At 46.4% G+C, this 19325-nt stretch overlaps 1 protein-coding gene across 2 annotated transcripts in view; it reads left to right on the forward strand.

Moving 5' to 3' along the window:
• The window catches only part of ELMOD3 (ELMO domain containing 3), a 104274-nt gene extending 98524 nt beyond the window's left edge, over nt 1-5750 (forward strand). For both annotated transcript variants that reach the window (XM_063931901.1, XM_063931902.1), the window contains exon 13: nt 3620-5750. In XM_063931901.1, the coding sequence (XP_063787971.1) occupies nt 3620-3840 (221 nt within the window). In that variant the 3' untranslated portion in view covers nt 3841-5750. The remainder of the gene's footprint in view (nt 1-3619) is intronic.
• The last annotated feature ends 13575 nt before the right edge of the window (nt 5751-19325 follow it).

Consider the following 19325-nt stretch of genomic DNA (forward strand, 5'->3'; position numbering starts at 1 on the left):
AAGGCCAGGACATCACTCCTGTGGTGTCTGCTCGGTTCTCTCCTTCTAGAGGGATGAAGGTTCGGGATCCAGGTTTAGATCCTGGTATCCGTGCATACCGATCTCCGAGGCTGGGGAGCAGGCCTTGCAAGGGACGTATTTCCAGAGGTTAAGGTTAAGTTGGAAAGCTTGTCTGCAATAAGCTTTCTTGATTTAAGAGATATTTTCGACGAACATATTCTTCGTGTTCGGCCCATGTTAGTTCTGCCAGACCACTTTTCAGCAGTGGCGTAAGTAAGCCGCTATGACGGAACAAGGAGCAAAGCGGCAATGGCAGAAGATGCACAGTTTTGCCGTGGGGCGAAAAGTCTGGTAGTATTCGTTCCGCTGGTAAGCGAAGGAGAAATAGATTTCCTCTGCTGACGTGATCTCCATCCGGGAAAAATTCAGTCATCGTCGAGAAGTTTTCACAGACGTGACAACTTTTTGTGGAGGGTCGCAATTGGTCATGTTGGCATCTCGCTTCAACGAGAGGCCTCAGGGATATTGTTTCAGGTCAAGGGACACCCTCGTGACACCGTGGGTGTTTTTAGTCGGTCTATGTGGCCTCTCCTCTTTCATTTTTTCTGAAGGTGATAAACGTAAGAAGAACAAAGGTTCAGGCGATCCTCTCGGATCTGATCTAGCCAAGAAGGTTTTGCTATCCAGTTTTTCATGATTTGCTCATGGGAGATTCCTGCCCTCTTTCTTTACGTGAGGAACTGTTACAACTAGATCAGGGCGTGTATCAAGACTTACCGCGACTGCGTCTGACGGCGTGGCGGTTGAATGCCATATTCTAAGCCGGAAGGATGTTCTCAGTGAAGCCATTTCCTCAATGTTTCAGGCTAGGACAGAAGTAACGGCAAAGCCTTACCGCCGTGGTTGGCGTAATTCTGTGTCTTGGTGTGAATCCAGGATGGTTCCTACGGAAGACTTTCAGCTAGGTCGTTCTTATCCATACTTACAAGCCGGTGTGGATGCAGGCCTACAGTTAGGCTCCATTTCGGTGCAGTATGGCCTTATTATTTTATAAAAATAAAAAAAATTCTCTCTTGGAAAGTGGTCATGCTATTGGCTTTGGCGTCCGCAAGGCGGGTGTCGGAAGTGGTGGTTTTGTCTCACAAGAGCCTTGTTTGATCTTCCAGGTGAATAGAGAGGAATTGTGAACTCGGATTGTAGTTCTGCCAAAGAGTGGTTTCTGGGTTTCGCAGAAAACAGTCTATTTTTGATGCCGGTGGTTACTTAGGCATTAGCTGATTCAAAGTCTCTCGGTGTTACCGGGGATTTGAATATTTAGGTCGCCAATTTGGCTCAGTTTGGAGAAACAGAGGCTCTGTTTGTCTGGTATGCTCCCAACATGCTTGGGGCGACTGCAGTATGCAGTCTGTTACACGCTGAATCTGTGATACGATTTGGCATGTTTGTTCTACGGTTGGATTTCCGTGACCGAAGTCGGTGGAAGCCCATTCTAATGGAAAGATGGGCTCTTCTTGGGCGGATGCCCGAGGAGTCTAGGCGGTTCAACTTTGCCGAGCGGATTATTGGTCGGGATCAAACGCTTTTGCTATGCTCTACGAGTTTGATGCCATGATTGTTGGGGACCTTTTGTTTGCTCATTCGGTGCTGCAAAGTCGTCCGCACTCACCCGCTATTTTTGGAGCTTTGGTATAAACCCCATGGTCCTTTTGGAGTCCCCAGCATCCTCTAGGACGTATGAGAAAATAGGATTTTAGTACCTACCGGTAAATCCTTTTCTCTTAGTCCGTAGAGGATGCTGGGCGCCCGTCCCAGTGCGTACGGTGTCTGCAGTTAGTGTTTTTGGTTACACCCTGGTGGTGTGTCTTCTCTGTCAGGCAGTTGCTACCGTTTTTCATGCCATGGCATGCGGGGTCTTATTTTTGCTTATGTGGACACACGGTTTGTGTTACATATTCTCTCAGCATGTGGCTGTGTTTTGTTCATGCCGTGGGCTGGTATTCTACTGAATGCCACGTTCTACGGTGTGTTTGAGGTGTGAGCTGGTAGGACACTCACCATGTTTATAACAATAAATTCTTTCCTCAATGTCCATCTCTCCTGGGCACAGTTTTCTAACTGAGGTCTGGTGGAGGGGCATAGAGGGAGGAGCCAGTTCACACCCAGTTTAAGTCTTCATAGTGTGCCCAAGCTCCTGCGGATCCGTCTACACCCCATGGTCCTTTTGGAGTCCCCAGCATCCTCTACGGACTAAGAGAAAAGGATTTACCGGTAGGTACTAAAATCCTATTATAATGGACCGCATCCTTTAAGTCTTCATGTTGTGTGCAGAGTTGATCCCTGCTTAAAACATGTAGCTGTCAGAGATCCTCCATATGGAAGTGCTGGCACGTATAAATTGGTTCAGTGCATTTACTTGTACAATTGGCCCCTAAGAACCTTGCCCTGGCCGTGTATATGCTCTGCATGGGACGGTGATCATAACATGGTAACAGTTATCAGGAGGTAAGAACTATAATCTGAATCCGGTCACATGGATGACATTCATAATGTCAGAATCAAACTATTGGCATGAGAATGCCGACAAGGTTCAAACTGTCAACAGATGCAGTGTTCACATCATCAGAATGTCAACATGCCCACATTGTCAGAATGCAGATGCAGATGGTTTGGAATAGACACCAGGGGGAGGTTAGGGTTAGGCCCCAGGGGCAAGATTAGGGTTCAGGGGAGTAATACTCAATGGAATGCAGGAGTATCACAGGACCATGCCAGAAGTCACTATCACAGTACCGCCAGGGCCCGGGAGAAGGTAAGAGACCACCAGGGATGGCTTGTTGACAGTTCTTCATGTTAGAGATGGTGACTGCTGACAGGTCATACCACATCCCTATAATCAGCTCCAGGAAGATGTTGGTGTGTGGGCCCACTGACCACTTTCATCGTGCTGGCTACAGGCAGTTGCACTGAATGATGACTGTAGTTGTACTATACTAGGGGTTATATTACTAAAGTTTGGGTTTATTCTGCTTATTTATCTAGCACCTTCTAGAAGATAATAGCTAGACTTTGATTAGTTGCTATGGGCATCATCTCCGCTTCTATAAATCCGCACTTAAGTAAATATACCCTTTAGTGTTAGTGTGAGGGCTATCACTTAACCACAAGGTAAATCACCTGGCGTCCTGTCTGACTGAACGAGGAATATAACTTCTGTCAGATAGTTTCATGACAACCTGTCGGTGAGGAGATCTGTAGTAACTGTTTTTTTTTTCTTTTTCCCTTCTCACAATTGTGTTTTATCGCTATCTGGGCCTGTCTGGGACTCCTTGCTCTGATGAGGAAATATTGATGTAATGCATGTAGTAGCTCTGATTGTGTCACAGACAAGTCACCTTTATTATAAACCATTGAATAGATGTTTTGAAAGGATTCAATTAACAGAGCATACACGTCTCTTATACCATTCCCTACAGCGTCCACTTAAGCGCAATAGGCATGCTAACATATAGTGGTGTAAACCACAACGACAGCAAAGATTTGCGTTCAGCTGCCATGTTAGCAGTAGTTTGGTAAGAGATGCAAATCACCAGGTCACTTCTGATCTTATTCCCTGTTGTAGAGATTGAAGCTCTTGCCAAGAGGAAGCCAAGAGAACTATTGCGCCAGCTGGATGTCCATCTAAAAGAGCGGCCTCTGCCCAAAGATCTGCCTCTGGAAATCTGGTCAAACAACCCCACGGAACAGCGGATCTCCAACCATGATGGGAACCACGGAGAAGCAGGGGGGATCTGCTTTACAGGGGTCTGTGAGCAGCAGGTTCTAGAGGACAGGCTAATTTGAGACTTGGCACAGTCGCATGTAGGCACAGGTGTAGTACTTATGGAAACCCAGCTGCTGGGGTTATCTGCTCATCGATGTCTGGTGTCTGCTAAATGCTCATCATCCATTTCTGCAGTGGAGGAGGCTGGGAGGAACATAGGCTGAAGAGCAGGGAGACATTTGTATACTGCTTACATAAAGCATAGTTTCTAGCTCATGTGCAACACATGTAAACCCTAAACTGCAAGCACGTATGATGTGCAGAATGTACAGTGCTCAGGGCTGCTTACCCAGGCTAAGCCTAATGCAGAAAACATATAGGGCACACACAGCAATTGGGGTATTTGCACATGGACAGAAGAGGATAGAGGTAAATGATATAGTTTAGCTCAGGTCTGATCAGCGCTCAGCAGTGACCAGTAGAACAGAACATAGTAATACTGAGGCCGTTATCGCCAACATTCCTCAAGTACCCAGTACAGATGCGTGATTGTCTGAGCTTCTGATTGTTCCAGGAACAAGACGATTAATTGTGGAGACAAAGTGGGATTCCCTAATACATATATATATGGTTTTAGACTATATTTACATTTACACGGGCTGTGCTTCCCTCTGTATGATGTCATGTGTAAAGTTCATGTGAATTTAATCCGCCCACACAAGGTGTAATTTACAGAAGTGACCAATCATTGTACATCATTCCGTGTCCAAATGGGATTCCGTTAAATTCTGTTTGTTGGGATATGAAGAAAACACTTAATGATGACCCCTTTATGTCCTCTACAATATGCCATGACCAAATTGTTCACTGGTCTGGTTGTTTGGTGATGGCGCCAAATTAGCAGACCGCAGTGTTTTGTGGGTGCCTTTACTCTTCAGAAATACATAATACACAGGTTTGTGTGTCCCACCACATCTATGACTGGTGGCTAATAGAGGAAACCCCTTATATAGCTTTGGGGCAGCCAGTGTCTAACGTTATCCAGCCTATTGGCGCAAGGGCTACATTTACATTTCTTACATATTGCCACATGTTTAATGTTTGAATCGTGTTTAAATGCGGATTTGCCGTGTTTGGGCAGCTTGAGGGATCAGTCGCCATCTTTAGGGAACACTTTAGCTGAAAAAAGTCAATTTGCGCTGTGAGAAGAGAAAATGACATGTAAATTGTTTGGTTTGGGATAGTTTTATTTTTTAACAATTATTTATTTTTTTAGGTGTGGGGAGGTAGCAATAGGTTTCAAGAGGTATAATGTGATGGCGCACTGCACAATTCTGTCATTTCATCACATTACCAGTAGATTGCCAACATCACTGTGTTTTTATTCTTATCTTAAATGTGGTGTTTGCTGAATGAACATTTTTCCATTAAATCTAGTTAGTGAGTCTGCAGCCTGCCTACATGTTTTGTCACTGGGTAGCAGAGCATGCGGAGGTGGGCTTTAGCTTTTCCATATTGATGACTGTTCATCATACACCCCTGAATGGAACTGCTTGAAGAGAGAGAAAGTACCAACCAATCAGCTCCCAACTTCCATGTTACAGGCTGGGTTTGAAAAATGTCAGGAGCCGATTGGCTGGTACTTTTATCTCTGTCCACTTTACCTCTCTCCTTGGCTTAGTAGATAGACCCCTTTATCTCTCTATAAACTTTGCTTAATTTCCCCCTTTATTATTTATTATGGCCACTTTCAGCAAAGAGAAGCACATGATAAATCATAGAAGCAGGACAATAGCTTGCACCGATACATGACAGGAATCTCCTATGGCGAATTAGTGACAGGTAGTGTGATGTGCATGATGTGTATTGCACTTTCCTCCTTCGTCAGTTTTGGGAAGATTTTCAAGCTTGTTCTTGTGTATGTGTGTGTGCTACAGTAGCTCTGTTATATTAGGAACATTGAGGGTAATTCCAAGTTGATCGCAGCAGGATTTTTGATAGCAACTGCGCAAAACCATGTGCACTGCAGGGGAGGCAGATATAACATGTGCAGAGAGAGTTAGATTTGGGTGTGGTGTGTTCAATCTGCAATCTAATTTGCAGTGTAAAAATAAAGCAGCCAGTATTTACCCTGCACAGAAACAATATAACCCACCCAAATCTAACTCTTTCTGCACGTGTTATATCTGCCTCCCCTGCAGTGCACATGGTTTTGCCCAGTTGCTATCAAAAATCTTGCTGCGATCAACTTGGAATTACCCCCATTGCCATTAGTTGCCTTTACAACTAGGGTCCTTATTATTAATTGCCTGCACTTTAGTTTTTGTTTTTTTCTTGTAAAACACTGTAAAATGTAGTGCGGTTAGAGGGTGTACATATACAACAGCATCATGACAATGACTGGGCATGGAAGTGTGGCAAAGCATGCTGGGTAAAGCAGTACAACACAATCTGCAGAGCCGATGGTGACCTTCACTCCTTGGGTAGTTTGTAAGCAATGCCTGGTAATGTGGCTACACACAAGCAATGCAGTCATATTTGTCCTGAGGGGGACATTTGTGCTGAGTCGCCAATTCTCTTCTGCGGACACTGAGGTAGTAAAATGACCAAACAAAACAGTCCAATATTGCAGTGTGTGTTGCCAGCAGAAAACACTAGTTGCCTCACACGCAAGCTTGTTCTTTCCCATAAGTGTAACATCTCCCATACCTAGAGGAAGCGTTTACTGACTGCATTTGCCATGCATGTGAGTGCAACCTGCTTTCTTATCAGTCATTTCAGGCTGGGAAGGGGCTGACTGCAGCAGCCGTCAATGGAGTCCTGACTGTTGTGTAACACCAATATCTATTCTGATAAGTTCAAGAGACTTTTACACATTTATAGATTTGTGAATGTTTTTAGTTGCTTTCTTGCATAAGCCAAAAAAAAACATTTTGGTCCTTTGACACACACAGCCTGCTTATACAAGAACGGATTTCAGCTGTAGTTTTGTGAAGCTGTATGTGAGGAAGGATGTTCTCCGGTTTGGCCTGTGTTATTACAGTGACCCTGTTGCCTGCACGCCCTGTCATAGTAATTTCATAGGCTGCATTGTGATTTATGTTGTTCTGATTGGCTCCTTCCTCTGCGCACATGCCACAAAGTGCACAAACAAGAGGTGCACAGTCACAGGAGACCAATGATTATAATGGATAACGTTTTCCCATTAAGATATACAAAGTTCAATGGGGGTCATTCTGAGTTGTTCGCTCGTTGCCGATTTTCGCTATGCTGCGATTTGTTGCAAAATGCGCATACGCAGGGCGCATGCGCTTAGTTATTTTGCTAAAAACTTAGTAGATTTGTTGTGGATTCTGCGGCGCTTTTCAGTCGCACTGCTGATCGGTGAGTGATTGACAGGAAAGGATGGTAACTGAGCGTTTTCCGGGAGTGTGCTAAAAAACGCAGGCGTGTCGGGGAAAACCGTGGGAGTGTCTGGAGAAACGGGGGAGTGGCTGGCCGAACGCAGGGGGCGTGTTTGTGACGTCAAACCAGGAACTAAACAGACCGAGCTGATCGCAATCTAGGAGTAGGTCTGGAGCTACTCAGAAACTGCAAGAAAAAATGTAGTTGCAATTCTGCTACTCTTTCGTTCGCTATTCTGCTAAGCTAAGATACACTCCCAGAGGGCGGCGGCCTAGCGTGTGCAATGCTGCTAAAAGCAGCTAGCGAGTGAACAACTCGGAATGACCCCCAATATTCTTATGTTTCATCAGACCCCAGTCGCTTCACGGTTCTGTTCAGTGTGGGCAATTGATAAAAACAGTAGGAATACAGTGAATGTGATATCCCTATTGGGCTGACTGAGGAGGTTTAAGGTGCACTTTTTCTGTGACATTGCCTCTCTATCAGACAGATAAAATAACTATCGTTAATTATTGCATGTCCAGTCCACCCGTAGAGATAAGTTGGTAACCTGGGTTTGTGGGTGTACTCCCATTTTTCTTCTACTAGGCTTTGAAGTCTTGTTATTTAAAAGAATTTCAATAGGATACATTTAATGTATCTAGAGGATCATTGTAATAACACTAATCAAGGAAATTAGCTACAATTATTAGGGATAATAGAAGCCACCAAGGAGCTCTGTGACAATAAAACAGCAGGAAGCTGTAGGCCTTGTGCTCTTATATGTGCAACTAGGTGGCATCTCTTGAGTATGGTAAGTTCATTAGAACATATATTGGGCAAGGTATGGCGTTACTCCCAGCATGCCTCTGTGTATGCATTACTCTGAGTCTCCCAGGCATTGTCAGCCATTGCCATATAACTTGTTTGTGACGCAGCTGATGGAAACACTTGAATGATTGTGAATAAAAGGTTGCTATATGGAATAGAATTATATTTTTCAGAAAATGTGAGGAGAATATTTGAGCAATGTACTGGAATTTTAATTTGATTATAAATTAGTGTGTAACATGTGTCGCACTGTATGTGAACCGTAGAACATGGACTTAGTGACATGATGCTACGTAGTATGTGCATGTAATTGTACATGGTAAAATGTATATACATTCTGAGAATAAAACCTGTTACGGAACATCCATTGTACCCACTGATATGACTCCTACATTATATGGTTCACAGCGACAATGCAAGACGCATGATTTAATATTGCAGATCGAGGACGAATGACTTCCATTCCTTCAGCAACAACAAAAAAAAGATAATGTATTAACTAAAAGGTTATATTGATCAAAATCACTACAGAATCTTCTACTGTAAAAGTAACATATTATTAAATGACTTAGAACTTCGCATTGGTTAGGATTGTCCAACATTGGCATTCGCACAACCAGAGGGGCTGTCAGATGCTCCTAGAATGTAGAAGTTAATATAAGTTGGTATGAAGCCTCAGCCCACAAACAGACGGTTTCCTTCCTTCTATTTGGCTGAGGTTTTCTGTGTCTGATTCTAACTATGTTATGTGTTCCCTGCAATACTAAGAATGGAAAATATACCCTTGTGAGAGCATATTACAGTAACCTTATAGCCTAATTCTGTATGCAGAATCTTATTTCTACATGTAGGTATAAGTGCTTATTGCTTGGCCTATGGTCAAATTAAATGTCCTCAGACCCTGCCTGAGTGGCAGAATTGTCATAAAAAATTATGTAGGGAGTTAGTTGTACTTTATTTAATATAGTGTATGTACAAATCTATTTGTATAACATATAGTAAACTTTTTCGGGCCTGCGCCCTTGGTTCCTTAAATTAATCCTCAGGGCCTCCTTCCCAGAGATATGTCTGGCGCTGGTTCTATGAAGCGTGGTCATGCTTAATCCGTGGTTCCACTGCAGAGGCTGCGTTTGTGGTGGCACACTAAGATGGCATGGCCATGCTTGCCCAGTGCTTTGCCCTGCTCATTTCTAGCGCCTATGCCCAATTGAGGGAGACTATAACAAAAAACAAGAACTTTTAATTTAACAATATTCAAAATCCAGTCGTTACCTCTAGGTAGCCACCCTAAATTGGCGATACCACCAACTTTGAGGGGCCACTGGTGTATGAGGTTCCTGAGCTGGAGAGCTTTGCTGGCTTATGGCCACTGCTTTAAATGCACATAGTGGACACAGTAAAAATGTCCTCAAAGTCTTATCTAACACTGTAGGATTACCACATTCATTTACACTTTCCCAGTTTTCTCCTACAGCACTGCTATCTGCAGAAAGTGTGCTTTCCTCACACACCGGGATCATCCCCAAAAACTGACACCTGCAGGCCCAGAACTTATGCTTTGTCAGGAATACTTTGCAAACAAAGTAATACACATCACCAGGTGGAGTAATTAGCTTGCCCTTGTAACACTTGAGCTGACACTTACTTGGGACTATCACCCACCTCTTCAATGAGCAGGGATGTTACCAGTGGCTCTCCACCATCGATGGCAGAGATGTGGCAATGGGTTTTTTGAGCAGCGTGACAGAGCAGGCTCACAATGCTTAGCACCACCCATTAGCTAAATGTCTTGCCACATTACTGTGACCCACAGTAGTTATACCCATCAGTGGTTTTCTGCCATCGATGTAAATCATCAATGGCACCGTTGATGGTGATCCCTACTGACCGTTTCATGTTTAGGTTTTCTCACCCAGCATTAGCTGTTAGTCAGTGACAGCTTGCACCCTTGCGTATCTGAGCGACAGGCTGGTTCACGTGCCTCAGTGCTAGTAGTCTCTCAGATCAGGTTTCAAAGCGCTCACTACTTGATCCCCCAACAAGGTAAGCTTATTACACTCTATGCTGACCCCTTATATATGTATCCTATACTATATCCTAGTTGCGTTCGCTATCGAGGATTGGTTGGTAATTTATTACCGTCCACTAGATCTCTCTCCAAGTCTTAGTAAATAGACCCCTTAATGCCATGGTTTTCAGCAGAGGTGGTGCAACAATGACTTGACTACCCATGAATGAAGTGGGCGGCTCTCTTGGAGTCCATCAGAGTTTCCAGACATGTGTGTCTCTCCTGCAAATTCCAGGAGAATAGCCAGCTGCTTTGTTCCTGCCCCGCAGAGAGTGCCTTCAGTGCTGTGGTACATCACCAACCTGTGCATCCAAAGGGCATTGTAAACTGAAACAACAAATAAGTAAGGTGATGTGCTTGGAATGTATTTACCCATTGTGTTTTCATTCTAATATTTTGTGCTGGAAGAAAATACATTGCTGTAGTTTACAGTGTAGCCACTAGGAGGTGTATGCCTGGCAGAGCAGAGAACACGTAAACTACTGTAGACTTGTTGCCATGTTATAAAAAAATAAAATTGCATAGTGGTTACATTTGTAGAGACCATCTTGGTTTCAGGAATCTAACTTTGTCTCTGGAAATTATTATATCTGAAAACATAATTTTTCCAAGCATTTTTATGACAAACCATTAACCTCAGAACAATATTAGGCAGCAATACATGGCATCATTCACCGCTATTAATCCACTAGGAATAATGGTCCATAGTTCTGCAGTACAGTCATGTGCAATGATTCAGGGCAGTGAAGAATGAAAAGAAAGCTACCTTCAATTATGCAAAATCCCTTTAAAATACTGTACTTATTAAGGAAAAATACTTCACAGAAAGGGTAGTGGATAAGTGGAATACCCTGCCACCAGAGGTGGTTGAGGCTAAGTCAGTAGAGCAATTAAAGCATGCTTGGGATAGGCATATGAATGTCCTTACAAAGAAGTGACTTATGGGAGACACCTGCCGCAGTTTTCCATGGAGTGCAGTTACAGCAGCACAGGCCAATTGAAAGGCAATCCTATTGTTCCCTGCAACCACCCCACTAAGTTGTTCACAGCCTTCCTGTGGAGTGACAGTGTAGACCAATAGTAGCACTGATCCCACCTTCAGACTAGGGGGGGGGGGGGGGATTCTGAGACCAGGCTGTACATTAATAGATGGATTCAGTATTTGCAAGGTCACCTTTGCTGCCCTGCTCTGTCCTTTTCTTTTTCATCCACTAGGGGTCACTGGAGTACTCTTGGGATATGGACGGCTTCCGCAGGAAACAGGGCACTGAATATTTAAATTTAGAACTCTCCACCCCTCCATATCCCAGAGTACCTCAGTGTTTTTTCTGTGCTCACTGCACTAACAAGGCTTGTGTGGGGATCCACACTTTTCTTTGAATATTTTTTGATTTTAATTTTTCATTTTAACTTTTTTATTACAACTTAAACACATCCCTTCCCAGTTTCTACTAAAAACATGGGTCCGGGATAGTGCCGCTGCACGGAGGCAGCGCATGGCGTGTCAGTCCTCACAAAGAGCACCCTCACAGCCACACGCAGCTCACTGCCTGCTGCAAGAGCTGGACGGAGCTTACAGAAAGAAGCCCTGTCGCAGCCCTCCCTACAAGGAGACAAGGTATGCTGTGTGGGGGGGCGGTCAGCGCACGCTGCCGCCCCGCTGTGTGGGGTCCGTGTTCTCACCGCCGCCCGCACCCGCCGCTAATACAGGCCGCCTGCCCCAGCCGCTCCGTCCGACGTACACAAACATCAAAGTACCAGCGCTAAGAGGGGGAGAACCGCCGCAGCTCAGCGCTCACACTAGCGCCGCTGGAAGCCTCTACGCGCCGCTCCAGCCAGCCGAACTCCGTTCACACGGCCGCTCTCCTCATAAGCGTCCCCCGCCTCCCTGCAATGACTCCCGGCAATCGCTCCCCGCTGAGACACATCGCTACACGGAGCACAGGGGGAGGGGGGGGGGACAAGTCTGCTCACAGGCAGCGCTGCTGCAAGGGAGAAAAACTTATATGGGAAGAATAGGCTGCATGACAGGCTGCCAGATTTCATATGCATAGATCCATTATATTAATAGACTATTAAGCCTATATTACACTGCAGTCAGATACTGGTTATACAGGCATGTATTGTAACCTGACCTGTGATTATAACTGTAAGCATGGCATGAGGCCATTTTAACCATGCTTCCTGTTTCTTCCAGTTTGTGATTCCAGAACGTTCCTGTCCTACATCTCTACTCCACCGGAGGCGCAGGGGTGTTAGTGGGAGTTTTGGTTCAGGTTTCATATAGGCTGGCCATGTGAACTGCACTTCGGCCATATATATATATATATATGTATATATATATATATATATATATATATATATATATATATTACACACCTTAAGTAACAATTTTACTGAGTCGTGCAAGTGTCTGTTTTTGTCTATTTTGTTGTCTGTCTGCATAATGAGTAAGGCACCAGCAAAGACTAAAAAGAAGTTTTACTGCAATGTCTGTACATGAATCTACACATGTACAGTATGTTTTGTAGGTTTCCACTCCGAAAGCCGGTTTCATTCCCGGATCCTATGTTAAGCAAATGTAATGGCTGGGTTAAAATCAGAATTGGCCGCCGCTCGACACGAGCGGCAAGATCGGAGTCTCGGGTGAGACCGCCAGAACTAACGGAGGAGTCTCGGCCTTTGCAAAGGTCCAAGTTCACTTTGGGTACAAGGGATAAATTTAATTTGTCTTATAATTTACCCGTTTCTGCTATGTTGCAGTCTGACGATTCTTTGCCAGACCTTACGGCGCTAAATAAGGGTGAGGAGGGCAAATTAGACCAGCAGTCAGATAGGGCAGCTTTTAACAGCCCAGACATTGATAATCTCATCAGGCCAGTGCGTCAGTCTCTGAAGTTTACAGAGACTAAGGAGCCTCTGACATATAATAAAGTCGTATTTACTAAACGACAGATATCTCCAATGGGGTTCTTAGTTAGGAATATCTTACTAAGATGTTAGTAGAAACACGAAACAACCGAATAACCGGTTCTATACCTCACAGATTTAAGTCAGTGACATCTACATTGGAGAATCTGCCATTAAGTGGATTCGTCTGTGTCAAACCTTATAAAGACCCTTCAGCCGTAAGATAGAAGGGCATTTGGGTCACTAAGGCGCTAATTGTATGGATAACAGAACACGTTATACTTATCGCTAATCAAATCTCAGAAGCTGCTGAGTATCTATGTACAGCTTCTGCTGCCGGCTGTCAGCTCACTTCTCGCTTTTCATCGTCGCTAGTTACAGCACGACAAGCACTCTGGCTGCGTTCTTGCCAAGCGGAGTCAGAGGTCAAAAGAATACGGTGGCCAGAAGTTGTTTGGTCCTAAATTGGACAAATTAATTTCTCAGGCCACGGGGGGGGGGGGGGGGGGGGAGTCTAGTTTCCTGCCATTGCCTCCTCCGGTACCGAGACGGAAATACTCTGGCCCGGCGTTCAAATCCTTTAGTCTTCAGTCCTTTCAAGGCTGTGGTACAGAAACAGCCACGCCTAGTAACGTCAGGGCGCTAAGGTCACCAACAAGCCAGTGGCTTAACTGGTTCTCAGGCCATCTCGAATATCCAATTGTGAGAGCACGCCTTCAGACGTTACATTTGCCGGGGTTCCAGACATCCACTGATGGATGGATCCACAATTTAGTGTTAAAACAAAGCTGTCTCCCGCCACTGCACTTTCTCTGACGTCCTAGTGGATGCTGGGAACTCCGAAAGGACCATGGGGAATAGCGGCTCCGCAGGAGACTGGGCACAACTAAAGAAAGCTTTTAGGTCACCTGGTGTGCACTGGCTCCTCCCACTATGACCCTCCTCCAAGCCTCAGTTAGATTTTGTGCCCGGCCGAGGTTGGATGCACACTAGGGGCTCTCCTGAGCTTCTAGAAAGAAAGTATATAATTAGGTTTTTATTTTACAGTGAGACCTGCTGGCAACAGGCTCACTGCAACGAGGGACTAAGGGGAGAAGAAGCGAACCTACCTGCTTGCAGCTAGCTTGGGCTTCTTAGGCTACTGGACACCATTAGCTCCAGAGGGACCGACCGCATGGAACTGGCCTTGGTGTTCGGTCCCGGAGCCGCGCCGCCGTCCCCCTTACAGAGCCAGAAGCAAGAAGAGGTCCGGAAAATCGGCAGCAGAAGACATCAGTCTTCACCAAGGTAGCGCACAGCACGGCAGCTGTGCGCCATTGCTCCTCATACACACTTCACACTCCGGTCACTGAGGGTGCAGGGCGCTAGGGGGGGGCGCCCTGAGCAGCAATAAAAAGACCTTGGCTGGCAAAAATACCACAATATACAGCCCCAGAGGCTATATATGTGATAATTACCCCTGCCAGAATCCATAAAAAAGCGGGAGAATAGTCCGCGAAAAAAGGGGCGGAGCTATCTCCTTCAGCACACTGGCGCCATTTCTCCCTCACAGCTCCGCTGGAAGGAAGCTCCCTGGCTCTCCCCTGCAGTCTACACTACAGAAAAGGGTAAAAAAGAGAGGGGGGGCACTAAATTTAGGCGCAGTATATATAACAGCAGCTATAGGGGACATAATTCAGTTAGTCCCTGCATTATATAGCGCTCTGGTGTGTGCTGGCATACTCTCACTCTGTCTCCCCAAAGGGCTTTTGTGGGTCCTGTCCTCTGTTAGAGCATTCCCTGTGTGTGTGCGGTGTGTCGGTACGGCTGTGTCGACATGTTTGATGAGGATAATGATGTGGAGGCGGAGCAGATGCCTATAGAAGGGATGTCACCCCCTGCGGGGCAGACACCTGAGTGGATGGACTTATGGAAGGAATTGCGTGCACGTGTCGACTCCTTACACAAAAAATTTGACGACATGCCAAATGCGGGACAGCCGGCTTCTCAGCTCGTGCCTGTCCAGGCGTCTCAAAGGCCATCGGGGGCTCTAAAACGCCCGCTACCTCAGATGGCAGACGCGGATGTCGACACGGATACTGACACCAGTGTCGACGACGATGAGTCTAGTCTAATGTCCACTAAGGCCATTTGTTGTATGATTGAAGCAATGAAAGAGGTGTTACAAATTTCTGATATAAACCCAGGTACCACTAAAAAGGGTATTATGTTTGGGGAGAAAAAACTACCCGTAGTCTTTCCCCCATCAGAAGAATTAAATGAAGTGTGTGAAGAAGCGTGGGCTTTCCCTGATAAAAGATTGGTAATCTCTAAGAAGTTACTAATGGCGTTCCCTTTCCCGCCAGAGGATAGGTCACGTTGGGAGACACCACCTAGGGTGGATAAAGCGCTCACACGTTTGTCTAAAAAGGTGGCACTACCGTCTCCGGATACGGCCGCCCTCAAGGAACCTGCTGATAGAAAGCAGGAGGCTATCCTGAAGTCTGTATATACACACTCAGGCATTATACTTAGACCTGCTATTGCGTCAGCATGGATGTGCAGTGCTGCCGCTGCGTGGTCAGATTCCCTGTCAGAAAATATTGACACCCTAGACAGGGACACTATTCTGCTAACCATAGAGCATATAAAAGACTCAGTCTTATACATGAGAGATGCACAGAGGGAGATCTGCCGGCTGGCATCTAAAATAAGTGCACTGTCCATTTCTGCTAGGAGAGGCTTATGGACTCGCCAGTGGACAGGGGATGCAGATTCAAAAAGGCACATGGAAGTTTTGCCTTATAAGGGTGAGGAGTTATTCGGGGATGGTCTCGGACCTAGTTTCCACAGCAACTGCTGGGAAGTCAGCATTTTTACCCCATGTTCCCTCACAGCCTAAAAAGGCGCCGTTTTATCAGGTACTGTCCTTTCGGACTCAGAAAAACAGGCGTGGAAAAGGCGGGTCCTTTCTGTCCAGAGGCAGAGGTAGGGGAAAAAGGCTGCAACAAACAGCAGGTTCCCAGGAGCAAAAGTCTTCCCCTGCTTCTTCCAAGTCCGCCGCATGACGGTGGGGCTCCACAGGCGGAGCCAGGTACGGTGGGGGGCCGCCTCAAAAATTCCAGCGATCAGTGGGCTTGCTCACAGGTGGATCCCTGGATCCTGCAAATAGTATCTCAAGGGTACAAACTGGAATTCGAGGCGTCTCCACCCCACCGGTTCCTAAAATCTGCCTTGCCGACAACTCCCTCAGGCAGGGAGGCTGTGCTAGAGGCAATTCACAAGCTGTATTCCCAGCAGGTGATAGTCAAGGTGCCCCTACTTCAACAAGGACGGGGTTACTATTCCACACTGTTTGTGGTACCGAAACCGGACGGTTCGGTGAGACCCATTTTAAATTTGAAATCCTTGAACACATACATAAAAAAATTCAAGTTCAAGATGGAATCGCTCAGGGCGGTTATTGCAAGCCTGGACGAGGGGGATTACATGGTATCCCTGGACATCAAGGATGCTTACCTGCATGTCCCCATTTACTATCCTCACCAGGAGTACCTCAGATTTGTCGTACAGGATTGTCATTACCAATTCCAGACGCTGCCGTTTGGACTCTCCACGGCACCGAGGGTGTTTACCAAAGTAATGGCGGAAATGATGATACTCCTTAGAAGAAAGGGAGTTTTAATTATCCCGTACTTGGACGATCTCCTAATAAAGGCGAGGTCCAAGGAGCAGTTGTTGGTGGGAGTAGCACTATCTCAGGAGGTGCTACACCAGCACGGTTGGATTCTGAATATTCCAAAATCACAGCTGGTTCCGACGACACGTCTACTGTTCCTGGGTATGATCCTGGACACAGTCCAGAAAAAAGTGTTTCTCCCGGAGGAGAAAGCCAAGGAGCTGTCATCTCTAGTCAGAGACCTCCTGAAACAGGTATCTGTGCATCACTGCACGCGGGTCCTGGGAAAGATGGTGGCTTCTTACGAAGCAATTCCTTTCGGCAGGTTCCAGGCCAGAATCTTTCAGTGGGACCTGTTGGACCAATGGTCCGGATCGCATCTTCAGATGCATCGCCTAATAACCCTGTCTCCAAGAACCAGGGTGTCTCTGCTGTGGTGGCTGCAGAGTGCTCATCTTCTAGAGGGCCGCAGATTCGGCATACAGGACTGGGTCCTGGTGACCACGGATGCCAGCCTTCGGGGCTGGGGGGCAGTCACACAGGGAAGAAACTTCCAAGGACTATGGTCGAGTCAGGAGACTTCCCTACACATAAATATTCTGGAACTAAGGGCCATTTACAACGCCCTAAGTCAGGCAAAATCCCTGCTTCTACACCAGCCAGTACTGATCCAGTCAGACAACATCACGGCAGTCGCCCATGTAAATCGACAGGGCGGCACAAGAAGCAGGATGGCAATGGCAGAAGCCACAAGGATTCTCCGATGGGCGGAAAATCACGTACTAGCACTGTCAGCAGTGTTCATTCCGGGAGTGGACAACTGGGAAGCAGACTTTCTCAGCAGGCACGACCTCCACCCGGGAGAGTGGGGACTTCATCCAGAAGTCTTCACGCTGATTGTAAATCGATGGGAACGTCCACAAGTGGACATGATGGCGTCCCGCCTAAACAAAAAACTAGAGAGATATTGCGCCAGGTCAAGGGACCCTCAGGCGATAGCTGTGGACGCTCTGGTGACACCGTGGGTGTACCAGTCAGTTTGTGTTCCCTCCTCTGCCTCTCATACCAAGGGTACTGAGAATAATAAGAAACCGAGGAGTAAGAACAATACTCGTGGTTCCGGATTGGCCAAGACGAGCGTGGTACCCGGAACTTCAAGAGATGATCTCAGAGGACCCATGGCCTCTGCCACTCAGACAGGACCTGCTGCAGCAGGGGCCCTGTCTGTTCCAAGACTTGCTGCGTTTGACGGCATGGCGGTTGAACGCCGGATCCTGAAGGAAAAGGGCATTCCGGAGGAGGTCATTCCTACGCTGATTAAAGCCAGGAAAGATGTAACTGCAAAGCATTATCACCGCATATGGCGGAAATATGTTGCTTGGTGTGAGGCCAAAAAGGCCCCAACAGAGGAATTTCAACTAGGTCGATTTCTGCATTTCCTACAAGCAGGAGTGACTATGGGCCTGAAATTAGGCTCCATTAAGGTACAGATCTCGGCCCTGTCGATTTTCTTCCAGTAAGAACTGGCTTCACTACCTGAAGTTCAGACGTTTGTGAAGGGAGTGCTGCATATTCAGCCCCCGTTTGTGCCTCCAGTGGCACCTTGGGATCTCAACGTGGTGTTGAGTTTCTTAAAATCACATTGGTTTGAGCCACTTAAAACCGTGGATCTAAAATATCTCACGTGGAAAGTGGTCATGTTATTGGCCTTGGCTTCGGCCAGGCGTGTGTCAGAATTGGCAGCTTTGTCTTGTAAAAGCCCTTTTCTGATTTTCCATATGGATAGGGCAGAATTGAGGACTCGTCCTCAGTTTCTCCCTAAGGTGGTATCAGCTTTTCACTTGAACCAACCTATTGTGGTGCCTGCGGCTACTAGGGACTTGGAGGATTCCAAGTTGCTGGACGTAGTCAGGGCCTTGAAAATTTATGTTTCCAGGACGGCTGGAGTCAGAAAAACTGACTCGCTATTTATCCTGTATGCACCCAACAAGCTGGGTGCTCCTGCTTCTAAGCAGACTATTGCTCGCTGGATTTGTAGCACAATTCAGCAGGCGCATTCTGCGGCTGGACTGCTGCATCCTAAATCAGTAAAAGCCCATTCCACAAGGAAGGTGGGCTCATCTTGGGCGGCTGCCCGAGGGGTCTCGGCTTTACAACTTTGCCGAGCTGCTACTTGGTCAGGGGCAAACACGTTTGCAAAATTCTACAGATTTGATACCCTGGCTGAGGAGGACCTTGAGTTCTCTCATTCGGTGCTGCAGAGTCATCCGCACTCTCCCGCCCGTTTGGGAGCTTTGGTATAATCCCCATGGTCCTTTCGGAGTTCCCAGCATCCACTAGGACGTCAGAGAAAATAAGATTTTACTCACCGGTAAATCTATTTCTCGTAGTCCGTAGTGGATGCTGGGCGCCTGTCCCAAGTGCGGATTGTCTGCAAAACTTGTACATAGTTACTGTTAACTAAAGGGTTATTGTTGAGCCATCTGTTGAGAGGCTCAGTTGTTTTTCATACTGTTAAACTGGGTATAGTATCACGAGTTATACAGTGTGATTGGTGTGGCTGGTAAGAGTCTTACCCGGGATTCAAAATCCTTCCTTATTATGTCAGCTCGTCCGGGCACAGTGTCCTAACTGAGGCTTGGAGGAGGGTCATAGTGGGAGGAGCCAGTGCACACCAGGTGACCTAAAAGCTTTCTTTAGTTGTGCCCAGTCTC

This window comes from Pseudophryne corroboree, chromosome 6 (assembly GCF_028390025.1).
Source record: "Pseudophryne corroboree isolate aPseCor3 chromosome 6, aPseCor3.hap2, whole genome shotgun sequence".
In the NCBI taxonomy this organism is placed as follows: domain Eukaryota; kingdom Metazoa; phylum Chordata; class Amphibia; order Anura; family Myobatrachidae; genus Pseudophryne; species Pseudophryne corroboree.